This window comes from Myotis davidii, unplaced genomic scaffold (genome assembly GCF_000327345.1).
Source record: "Myotis davidii unplaced genomic scaffold, ASM32734v1 scaffold461, whole genome shotgun sequence".
Classification (NCBI taxonomy): Eukaryota; Metazoa; Chordata; class Mammalia; order Chiroptera; family Vespertilionidae; genus Myotis; species Myotis davidii.
The window spans coordinates 3,444,579-3,457,225 of NW_006295825.1; the positions used below are offsets into that span (position 1 = coordinate 3,444,579).

Here is a 12,647-nt window from a genome sequence, read left to right on the forward strand (position 1 = left end):
AAAAAAAAAAAAGCTTTGTTAGAACCACCTGACTCTATAAACCATGTACAAGTGTATTTTGATAAGATTACCAATTAATAATGGAGAATTAAAATAATTAAAACCACTGAAGCACAGAAATGAAACAGAACAACAACAAAAATATGAGGTTAAACCAGCTTTAAAAATAAAAGCAAAGTCCTCTTTTAGCTTTTAAAATCCACCATTGGCTTGAGTAGGAGATGCCCAGTTGTCATAAGTGACCAGTTAAATTTTACTCAAATCAGTTCCCGAGAGAGAAAGGGAATGGGAAAGCCTTCCTCTTCCCGCTGTCCCTGGTGGGCCGAGAACACGGAGACACTGGGAGAAGCTAGGAGAGAGGGTCTTAGGAGCTGGACAGGCCCCGCATTGGGATGTGGCCCTGAGACACCCCAAGTCTTCATTCAGGGTCTTGATCTCCTTCTGGAGGTAAGGAGGGAGGTGTCAGGCAGGGTCTGCAACAGCTTTTCAAACAATGTGTTTTGATGTAGGAATGAAGGACTTTTACATGTGCAGGGTGGGGAGTGGGAAGTGGCGGGTGACTTCCGTTATATTCCTGGCAGAATTTTTCCTACACGTTCCTCCCACCCCTGGAATCTAACTCGTGCAAGGGCGGCAGCTTCCCCAAAGAAACATTTTCCTTTTGAGAGTAGTGTTTTCCTCTTCATGTATCGTTGTGAACTATTCTCCAAGATTTGTTGTTAAGTAGGGAAAAAGCAAGATGCAAAATAGTGTTTCCAACATGCCAGCCTTTGTGTGTAAAAAGGAGGGAGCCCTGGCCAGTATGCTCAGTGGTTAGAGTGCCAGCCTGTGCACCAAAGGGTCATGGGTTGGATTCTGGGTCAAGGGTATATACCTGGGTTGCAGGTTCAATCCCCTGCCCCAGTTAGGGTGCATGTGGGAGACAACCAATCGATGTGTCTCTCATATTGATGTCTCTCTCTCTATCCCCATCTCTCCCTTCCTTCCCCCTCCCTCCCTCTTTGCCTCCCTTCTACTGTCTTTAACAATCAATGGGAAAAATATCCTCAGGTGAGGATTAACAAAAAAAGAGGGGGGCGCAGTGTGGAAAGAAAACAATACATAAGTGTGTGCAGTCATACCATAAAAGATTCCATCAACTGATGAATTGGCCATCTCTAGTGGAAACAGAGAGATCTGGCAGGAGAAAGAGCTTTTACTGTAGACCCTTCGGCAGCTTTTGGGTTTTGAACCATGTGAATTTATTACCCACTCAGCTAATAAAATTTGGCATCTCTAGGATGTCTGGGGAGGCTTTTACTGAAGAAGTTTTGGGCATCCACCCCCTTTTCCGTCTCACCCATTTCAAAATGAAATCTGTGTTTTTTTCCAACTTGTTCAAGCATAATTGTACTTAACTTGCTTTGTTTTGTTCTTTGCAGGGTTCGACTGGACCTATATTGGTAAGTGGAGATCTTAAATATTTTTTTTAGGAGATGGCTGTGTTTAATGAGAAAGCCAGAAATGTCACGATCTCTGGAGATATTTTTTTGGAGTAGAGAGAGCAGTTCTGATATTATTAAATAGGCACAAAGGCCTCTCTGAGAAATCACTCCATAGGGGTTGCATGGTACACTTTCTCCTAGCAGACGAGCCTGCTCTGTGTACTTGAACTTTGAGTCAGTGTTAAGGCTTCCAGACTCCTGCACGGATTTCTACCAGACCTCCCAGGTGAAGATATCCAGGGTACTTCCACATTGCAAGGGCCGTGGGCAGGAGAGAGCCTTTCTCTTCTGTAGGGCATTTGCCCTACAATAAACAAAGAATAAAGGGCTCTTTTCTGAAAGTTTGGCTCAGGCCCCAAGACTTAAGCCAGCGGTTCTCAACCTTCTGGCCCTTTAAATACAGTTCCTCATGTTGTGACCCAACCATAAAATTATTTTTGTTGCTACTTCATAACTGTAATGTTGCTACTGTTATGAATTGTAATGTAAATATCTGATATGCGGGATGGTCTTAGGCGACCCCTGTGAAAGGGTTGTTCCACCGCCAAAGGGGTCGCGACCCACAGGTTGAGAACCGCTGATTAAGCTGTCAGTAGGTCTAGAATTAACTACTTCTTGCCCTGTTTGTAAACAAGCAATAGATGAAATGGAGATGGAACATCCTTAGTGAAAAGAGACGCTTGTCTTAAATGGGGAGAGAGGGACATCAGCCGTGCAATGGGGTTCCTGTGGGATTGGGTCAAGAACGACATTGGCCACTGCTGGCAGGCTTGCCAGATAAGCGCCTTGAAATCAGCGCAGCTGGTGTGTTGCACTGAATGGGAAACGTGGTCATCAGCGGGAGTGGGGAGGGGAGGCCCAGTCTTGGGCCCCCTGGCAAGTGCAGAATGCTAGTACAGTCCCCCCTTATCTGCAGTTTCACTCTCTGTGGTTTCAGTTACCCAAGGTCAACCACAGTCTGAAAATATTAAATGGAAAATTCCAGAAATAAGCAATTCATTGGTTTTACATTATGCGCCGTTCTGAGTAGAGTGATGAAATCGCGAGCCGTCCCACTCCATCTTGCCCAAGACGTGAATCATCGCTTTTGTTCTGCACATCCACGCTGCCTAGCTCCCTGCCTGTTAGTCACTTAGTAGCTCTCTTGGTTCTGGGGGTGGCGAGGGGAAGGCCACACACACATAGCCTTTAATATGGTGTATTATACTTGTTCCATTTTGTTATTTTTGTTGTTAATTTCTTACTGTGCCTAATTTATAAATTAAACTGTATCATAGGTATGTATGTACTGATAAAAACATAATATATATATATGGTTCGATATTATGTATAGTTTCAGGCATCTACTGGGGGTCTTGGAAGGTATCCCCATGGATAAGGGAGAACTACTATTATGTCCTGTTTAGGACAGAGTCACAAGGGATTTGCAACATAGCTTGTTATGGTAAGTGGGAGGGTGGAACTGGCCTCATTGACAAGCAGGGAAGTTGATTACTACAGTGGATGAAAAATCCAGAGAAAGCCCTAGGTTAAATTTGTAAAAGCCTTTGTTAGCCCAGGAGGCATAGAAAAGTCATCAAACTAATTGATCAGCTACCTACAGGCCAAGGTTTCCGTGGCTCTAGCATTGATGGCTCCGGCATTACTAACATCCCTTAGGTAGTTATTATGTGCAAAGCACCATTGCTAAGTGGGTGTGTAACTAGAAGGGTAGGCTGTGATCTGTAGCTGGGAATTACTTAAGGCTCACAATTCAAAGCAGAATATAATAGGTAATAATAAGAGATAATAAATGGTTCAGTGCTCTGATGGTTCAGAGAAGGATGAGAATGCTAGGGCTGCGTGGTCAAGGAAGGCTTCCTGGAGGAGGAGGAGGGCTTTCACCTGGGCCTTGGGGGACTGGAGGATTCAGTGTGACAGGGCAGAAGTGCTGTTGGCAATGCTGATGATGATGGCATCACATGAGTGGAGGCAAGAAAGAACAAAGTGGTATTTGAGGGAAATCATGTAGAGAAGGAGTTACAAGGGAGTGATGGGTTCTGAGGTCAAAAAGATAGGTTGAGACAAACAGAGAGACGTGGAAGTGCAGGGCAGGCCTTTCTGACTTTGTCCCATAGATGGTAGGGCAGGGAGTGATCTGCATTATAGGGAGAGCAACATGGTGGTGGGGGGTGAGAGGGCTGGATAAGCAGGAAGCTAGAAGGAGTTTGGCCTTTAGAGAAGACATCCCATCCTGTGTCTTAACATCCAGTGTATGGTGTTGGCAGTAAGAGAGAAAGAAAGAGCAGAGCAAGAGGTCCCACAAAGGAAGAATAGACAGGTTAGGGCCTCAGGGCCTCTGGGCTCCATGGCCAAGTGCAATGTGTGGGATGTGACAAGAGCAGTGCAGGCATGTAAAGAAGGCAGGACTCAGGTCCTGGGCCTTATTCCATATGATCTTTAGTAAGCCACTGGAGTCCTCTGGGTCTCGCTTTCTCCCCATCTGTAACCTGGGGAAGGTGCTGCTCTCTAGATCATTGTCCCTTCCACTATGGCTCGGGGTCCCCCACATCGGAGCCGCCTGGACTGCTTTCCTAGTATGCAGATTGCTGGGACTTAGCCTGGACCTGGGGAAGGGAGGAACCTCAAAAGCTTGTCTATTTCATGCACTTCCCAAGTGACTTTTGCACTCACTCTAGAAGAGAACCACTGACCAGCTGGGGTAGCTTGCTCCACCTCTTGTACTAGCCTCCCAGGTATAGTGGAAACACAGTTCCAATCTCTCCAGGGCTCCCTGCCTCTGTGTGACCGCCCCCTTCCCCCCTTGCCCAGGGCAGAGTGAGATAGTTCCAGAGAACAGAAAGTTGAGAAGGTGTGGGAGGAAAATCTTTCTGCACCTTAGTCATGACATGGTGTTCCCCGAAAGAGGGCTTCTCTGTCCAGCCACGTCAACTAGTTCAGACGCATTTTTTCCTGACCACTAGCTCTGGCCAGCCCTCTGTCCCTCTGTTCTGCACAATTAAAGCAGCTATTTGCTGAGGAAGCAGAGGGTAGAGTCTAATGATGCATGCCATGAAAGGGGGGAGGGGATGAGCGTAAAGGCAAATGTGGCTTTTCATTAGTGAAATGAGCTCGTGATATGGAGTTGGCTCTCAGTGGGGGCCAGTGAAGGAAGACGGGATGGAGGACAACTGAGGAGGCAAACGGGTGCCGGCTGGCAGCTGGCACCTGGGCTCAGAGTCGCCCAGGTAAACAGAGGACCTGGCATAGGTGCTGGGGAAGGACAGTGTCCACGCAGAAGGGCTGCCCTGAATGGGGCGGTTCCAACCAAACACCACGTGGCTTGCCCAGGGCGCAGACTCAGCTATTTTGCACGTAGAAACTGCTGATTCATCCTGATCAGGGACCTCCCACTGCCTGGGACACGTGGCAGGACTTCTAGAAACACGTGGAAAGAGAACTCTATCCCCATCCCTCTCCAAACTGAGTCACCAGGCTGACCTCTCAGAGGCCTCCCGGGGCACAGGAGGGCCATCTGGTAGCCAAGACGGGGCCAGTCGTCCCCTGTGCACGCTGCCCGGGCGGCTGAAGCAGCCGCTGGACATGTGCTGGGTTGAGAATTGCTGGGTGGGCCCCTCCCCGATGGAAATCGGTCCCCCTCCCCGATGGAAATCAGTACCCCTCCCCGATGGAAATCCGTCCCAGGTCAACCCAGCTGAGCCCTGGCAGCTTTGCCAACTCCGACCTGGAGGACAGCTGCAAGTCAGGCTGTCATGTGAGCTGAGGATGACTCCGGCCACTGAAGTGAGTCCGTGCTGGTCAAGTCAGGAGAGCGGGCACCCTTGGGGGCTGGGGGTGATGGAAGGAGGCGCCAGGAGAGGAGCCGCTCATGTTCAGTGGGTGAAAATTCGTCATGCTGTTCGCTATGATACAGGCACTTTTCTGTGTGTATATTGTAGCCAAGGAAAGAGTTAAACAATTCCAGCTGGCTGGGAGAGTCATCCTCCCCCGATAGTGTTTTTAGCCCTCCCCAAGAAAACCCCAAAATTCCTCAGTGTGTGTTCAAAACAGCAGAGCAACCAAAAAGAATGACTCTGTTGGAACGAACCACCCAAGAACACGTCATGTGAGCAGAGAATGGCACCGCGCTCCGTCCTGGGTACCAGACGTGGCTTGGGTGCTCCTCGGGTTGGGCTAGTTCAGCAGTCAGCCACCACCACAGTCTGCTGGAGATTTTGGAGAAATAAGACCCTTAACCCTTCAAAGGAGATGGGATGAAAAGGGAACATGGAAGCCAAGTCCACCTCCTGGAGGTTGAGTCCCACCTTCCCCTGGTCAGGGCCCTCGAGGCAACCAGCGGCCCAGCGCTCCTGCTACAGGAGCCCTGGGATGACGTGGCGGGGCCTGGGGGTGCGGGCGGCAGGCTGCAGCCACTCCCAGGCTCCTGCCCATCTTCTCTGCAGTGCCTGGGCAGCCCTCAGCCCTCGTAGCACCCGTGTGACCCGGGAATGCCACAGCATTCCTCCTGTGCTCTCCTTCCTCCCAGACTGTAGATGCTCTGTCTTAGAGAATTGTCTTGGGAACTGGGAAGGGGCCTTCCATGGGGCAAACATTGCTTCTCCGGGCTCCCGCCTTCCGCCTCCACCCATCTTCTGGCCTGAATCTGCTGGAATATGAAATTGTTATCCATGACCTTTCCCTGGGACTGGGGACATCCTCCTGAGCCCTGCCCGAACTCTGAGAACCGACAGGGGACGCACGGAAGGAGACGAGGAGGAAAACCCCTTTACCTTCTATTCGTTAGTGGTGATCAAGGTGCCATGTGGCCTCACAGTCAAAGGCAGTATGAAGGGCAGACTAAGTTAGACCTCACGGGAGAACGCAAAGGGCAGTCAGGGAGCGTGTGCAATTGCAAGGCTGGTTGAAGGAAGGAGAGCACTGGTTTTCCCCAAAGGTAGGGGGTTAGCCAACTAAAACACCAGCGACTTCTCTCCTGAGGATGACTGAGGAGAGCAAGCGCGAGGCACTCCTGGGGAGAGAGCAAGAAAGGCCAGAACATGTTTTTCATACCAGGAAATCATTACCCCTATATCTTGGGGACGTCCCTTGAGGCTGGCAACCCAACAAACCTCCATTTATTAACTCTGAGCTACAGTTCCAGTTACTTCTAACCGATGCTGTGACAGGCTGGGCCTGATGCGCTGTGGCCTGATTCACCCCCTGGTAATTGTTTCTCACCTGTCCCGCGTTGCAGCATTGAGGTCCGTGTGTTCTGGAGGACCTTGGCCCGTGGCCGCCCACAGGCCTGCATTTAGCTGGCCTTCCCCACTGGGTGGGCAGATAGGTAAGCTAGCGTTATTCCTCAAGGCAGGTGCAGTGTCAGGAGGGGCAGCACGAGGCAGAAGACCAGGCCGGAGAAGTATGAAGTGCACAGAGCCACACCCAGGCAGACTTCCATTTGGAAATATCTGCTGGCTCACTCTCTGGCGGACTGACCTTAGGAAAGTAAGGACCTTTCCGAACCTTTGTTCTCTCAACTACAGCATGAGAGCAATAGCACCTACCTCAGTGGTTCTCAAAGTGTGGTCCCCGGACCAGCGACATCAGCATCGTCTGGGCCCTCAGATGCCCTTCCTGAACACTGCGCATCAGAAGTGAAACGCATGGGAAGAGGCTGGGGGGAAATAGCCAAAGCCTATCTTCTGTGTGACTTTGTTAGAAATATACTCTCTCGGCCCATCCCAGATCTACCTGTGACTCAAAAACTCTAGGTCAGGGCCCAGCAATCTCTCTCTCTCTCTTTTTTAAAATTTTCACCCAAGGATATGTTGACTGATTGTTAAGGGAGAGAGAGAAAAGCATCGATGTGTGAGAGAAACATCTGTCAGTTTCCTCCCACGCATGCCCTGACCGGGGATTGGAGCCACAACCTTTATGGTGCACAGGCCGATGCTGCAAACAACTGAGCCGCCCGGCCACGGCCCAGCAGCCTCGTTTAACAAGGCCACCAGGTGATCCTGATGCTTAGTCAAGTTTGACTACCAATTGCTTCATAGAGGTGTGGTGAGGATTAAATAAGAATACAGCAGGATTAGATAAGATACACATTGAATAAGATGCCTTAGAACCAACCTGTTTCTAACAATAAGCCGATGGTAGAATTGGTTTCATTATACGTCATTTTGCTTAAAGTCCCAGAACCTCTGGGGGAACATTAAGTGAGGACTTACTATACACGGAGAGAGGCTGATGTGCTGGCGCACTGTACACAATCAGCAACACTGATCATTGTTTTCTTTCCTTCACCTCCCAGTTATGGTAGAATTTTATCTGCTGATAATTGAGAAATGCTTGTAAACTCTGCAATAGCCAACGAACGTGAATTTTGTTAGAAAGGATCCGCTTCTCTCTGCCTTTCGAATTGCCTGAGTTTTTAACAGCCAGGCGGCATGCACTTATAGTCTGAACAAAGGGCATGCCTTTGTGAGAAAGAAAGGGGCTGAACAAAACAGAGGGCTCTTATCCTCACAAGGACATCGGAGGCCAGAATGTTCTTTCTAGGCTCGTCCTTCCTTCTGACCAGGGTGGAGTCGGAGCTACTCTCCCTGATGCTTTCCTGGCCTCTAGGGACTGGATAACTGGCTCCATAGCCGTGGACACCTCTGCGTGTAGCTGAAGTCAGGGGAGAGGAGGCCGATCCTGGCCTCCCCACCGAGCCCAGGGCCGCTGGGCCCCACGCCCACCTGAGCCTCGGGGCTAAGCCTTGACTTAGGGCTCAGGCGTGGAGACCTGGACCCGGGAAAAAGCCTGGGGCTCCATAAGCCCAGCCCGATGCAGGGCCCCTCACTTCCCTGAGCAGAGTGGAGCCTTGGACTGCAGGTGAGAGCTGGCTTTGGGGCTGGGACCGGCCCTGCCAGGTCTCTGGCTGTGCTCAAACTTGCCCTTTCTGCTTCCTGCTAGTCGGGAGCCAGGCATTCAGGGGAGGGCAGGTCACAGCTCCCCTGGAGCCGGTTAATGCCCTTGGCAGCAAGAGGGAGAGGAGCCGAGCAGTTCACCAGCTCAAAGGAAAGGTTTAAAGCTAAGAGGCTGAATTCAAAGCAGGCTGATGAAGGCAGCTCCAGGCAGATGTGTACTAAAAAGTCTGGCTTCCAGGAGGGAGAGAATGGATCAGGGGCTGTTTCGGTCTCCGTGGAGGGAACAGGGGCCCTCTTCTTTGGCGTGTTACTATCTTCCCTGCGGTGGCAGCCACGGGGGTGAAGGCGGCGGGCACCACCGTGGAGCCCAGGAGCACGGCCAGGCTCTTCCGGGCCACGCCATGTGCTGCGGGCGAAGACCGCGTTTCATCGATTCTCAGATACACACTTTCCCTGCGTTTCAGTGTCTCGGAAACTGGGATGTGTCCTCAGTGGCATCTAGAAGCCAGGAAATAGGGTAGTTGTCTCACACTCACTCACTCTCACCTGTTCGATGCTCAGAACACAAAGACAGGAGCCGAAATGATTAATTTCAAGAATTAAATCATGAAGACAGTGGTGGCAAAAAGTGTAAAAATAATGGCTAGTCTGCATACTGTTCAATATAGCATATAGGAATGATGGGGAGTATTAGATTTTTAACTACAACTTCTTCCAATTTTCAACCACTTCATAGTTCACATATACTTTTTGATGGTGTTTGATCAGTATTACAAGTATTTATAAACAAAGTAATTTAGGTGCCATTTTAAAAAAATTTACTAAAGAGTTCCTTTAAGGACAAGCTTTCCGGTGACAAGACAAACATTTGATGTATGCCAACCAGGAAGGAACAAATACGAGTTGCCGCCTCCTTCTATCTAAACAGGTTGACTCAGAACTGGTATAAACTCTACCTTTTTTATTTTAATCCTCACCTGAGGATATTTTCCCATTGATCTTTAGAGAGAGTGGAAGAGAGAGGGAAAGACAGAAGGAAGTACCAATGTGAGAGAAACACATCAATTGGTTGCCTCCTGCATGCACCCTGACCAGGGCCCAGGCCGGAGAGGAGCCTGCAACCGAGGTATGTGCCCTTAACTGGAATCAAACCCAGGACCCTTCGGTCCGCAGGCAGGCACTCTATCCACTGAGCCAAACTGGCTAGGGCAGAACTGGTGTAACTCTAAATGGTTCATTCAGTTCATCTTAACTCTTTAAATGATTTTTCAATCATTAACTTGTGGCTAGATCAGCTGTGATTTCCGGGTGAACTGGCCGAGACCCACCCGGATTCTGTAAGGATGCTTGCAGGTTTAGGGCCAGTGGTTCATGCTGCCCCACCTCCTAGGACACGTAGCTCAGGAAAGGCCCCTCAGCTATGACGAGAGAGAGCTTCACTGACACAGGGAACAGTGACATAGGCAAATGGCGCCTGCTACCTTCAGAAGGTGGTCCCTCCTCTGTGCCCAGTCTCCTGAGAATTGCATGAGAAGTGCAGAAAGGAGAAGAGGTGACTCTGAAGGTTGTGGAACAAAGACGTTTTGTAGCAGGTCTGCGGCAGTCATGCAAAGAGCTGTTGTCCCTTTTGGCTTTGGCCACCAGGAAGCTCAGGAGCCCAGAGGCAAATTGGTGGCTCCAACTTGAGTAACTGTCTATTTTGCTAGGACTTGTGAATCTAAAGGTTCTCCCTTCTAGTGCCCTTCTAGTCTACAGGTATTTTTCCTGATCCTGAGCCAAAATGTTGTAACAAAGAGATTTCAGGGATTTTTTTTCCAGAAGTGGCACCCTGCATTTTTACCCCTCTTTTATTCTGCCATCCCCTTCATGGATACCATTGCTTAAAAGATTTGTTTTAACAAATTCATGTCTGAATGAAATAATCCCAAGATACCTGGCTCACATTCCTTCCACAATTATTTATTGAGTAAATACTAAGTGCCAAGTGTTGGACAGATCCTAAGCAGCGGTTCTCAACCTGTGGGTTGCGAACAATGAAAATACATTCTGCATATCAGATATTTACATTAAGATTCATAGCAGTAGCAAAATTACAGTCATGAAGTAGCAACGAAAATAATTTTATGGTTGGGGGTCACCACAACATGAGGAACTGTATTAAAGGGTCGCAGCATTAGGAAGGTTGAGAACCACCGTAGACTAAGGAATGATGAATAAGGTACGGTCCCTATCATTATGAGCCAGAGAAGCTGGTTAGAGAAAAGACATTAGACAGGCCTTATGCTACCGGGAGATGAAGCACAGAAGAGAGAGACCTCCCCTAGTGCTTTTGGGAAAGAACTAAAGAGGCTTCCTGGCCGAGGTGATGTCCACGCTGAGACCTCCAAGCTGGAGGGCACATAAGTGCTGGCAAGGCAAAGGGGAAGAGATGAAAGGGCACGTGGGCAAAGGGACACAATGTGAAGATCACCGAGGCTGGCACATTCTGGGAACTACCAAGGACCTGAGGAGAGCAGGGGCTGGGGAGATGGGCCAGGGGCAGGGTGTGAGGAGCTCAGGAAGCTGGGGAGTTGGGACCTCACTCTGGAGGTAGCAGGCGGATGGCAGGAGCGTCCCAAGTAGGAAACTGAGGTGATCAGATAAGCATTTTAGGAGGGTCATCCTGGCGGCAGGGTGGAGAGGGATGAGTGTGCAACACCAGAGGGAGACCAGGGGGATGTGGGAGAAGGGGATAGGGATCTGAACAAAGGGAGGGGTGATGGGGGGTCAGACCTGTTGGTACAATTCAACCTAACATTGTAATTGGCCAGTGCAGCCTGGTTGGGGATGAGTGCCTGGCTCTGTTGGGCTTCACGCGAAGTATTCCGAAGTATCAATAAGACCGACATCATTGCCTAGTGGGACCTATGGGGCAGGCACGGGGGTGGGGGTGGGGGTGGGGGAGACGGGGTGCAGTGCTGATGTGGCCAAGCCCCACCACCAATTACCAATGAGGCAATCGGCCCAAAGAGAGCACAAGGAGCCCAGCCGGGACCAGAACTCTCTCCTGACCCGTCTCATGTGCTTCCCTGGTCATTTGACGAATGCTTGTTTTATGCCGGTCACGGTGTGCCCTACACCCACACCACCAGGCTGTCTAACAGCCACTGAGGAAATGCAGCAATGTCTTCAAATCCTCACCTGAGGATGTATTTTTACTGATGAGAGAGAGAGAGAGAGGAGAAAAATATTGATTGGTTGCCTCCAGTATGCACTCCAATCAGGGATCGAACCCGCAGCCTAGGTATATGCCCTGACCAGGACTCAAACCCCAAACCTTTTGGTGTTTGGGCTCAAACAGAGCCACCAGGCCAGGGCTGCAGTGATTTTAAAAAAAGAAAATAATATAGATTTGCCAGAAACAAATTATGTCAAAACCTGCTTTTCTTCCCCACATCAGGATAAGAGGCTTAGTGGTTGAAGAAAGCACAATGGACTTAATACCTCTTGACATAATATTTGATATGGTGCCTTGTGACACATCCGTGAGAAATGTGGATCAAAGACCAGTGTGGTTGCTAGGAAAAAAAGTAAAAATAGAATCCACTCTTCGTTACTGTAGTAGCACAGCTGGGAGAGAGGTCGGCGTTCCTGTGGGGACGATCCTTTCAGATGCTCAGGAAGAGGACAGGCAGCTGAAGGGTGTGGTGATTCAAACTGGAAGGATTAGTGTTAGACGGGAGAGCAGGGAGCAGGGGACACGTACGTGAGGAAGCACCCCAGAAAAGCGGATCAGAGTGAGTGGGCTGGGCTGCAGGGCAGGAGGGAGCATGCAGTGAGCAAATATCACGTATGCACAGCACACGGCAAGACAGAGCCCGGCTGCAGGGGGAGACACTTCTTGCCCGGGTGAGGGGAGAACGGCTGTTCCTCTATTGCTGGCTCTGGGAGTCCGAGGAAGCACCGGGGAGAAGGTGGCACTTGATCCGGGATGGGAGGGTTTCAGAGGGAAAGCCAGTCTGAAACAAAACGCCCCGGCGCCATGCGTTTCTCATCAGAAGTAAAAGGAGACACAGGGGACCTGTGAGGGGGACGGTGAACCTTCTGGGCTCGGCGTGTCAGCATTTTGAAAAACCCTAACTTCACTCTGGTGCCGTGTCACATATAGAAATGTTTTGATATTTGCAACCACAGTAAAACGAAGACTTATATTTTTGATATTTATTGTATATATTTAAATGCCATTTAACAAAGAAAAATCAACCAAAAAAATGAGTTCGCGTGTCACCTC

The 12,647-nt window shown here is 49.7% G+C and overlaps 1 protein-coding gene across 1 annotated transcript in view; it reads left to right on the top strand.

Moving 5' to 3' along the window:
- Positions 1–12,647, top strand: part of CA12 (carbonic anhydrase XII) — a 54,603-nt gene that overhangs the window by 7,129 nt on the left and 34,827 nt on the right. The window contains exon 2 of the mRNA XM_015568548.1: positions 1,422–1,442. Coding sequence (XP_015424034.1) covers positions 1,422–1,442 — 21 coding nt within the window. The remainder of the gene's footprint in view (positions 1–1,421; positions 1,443–12,647) is intronic.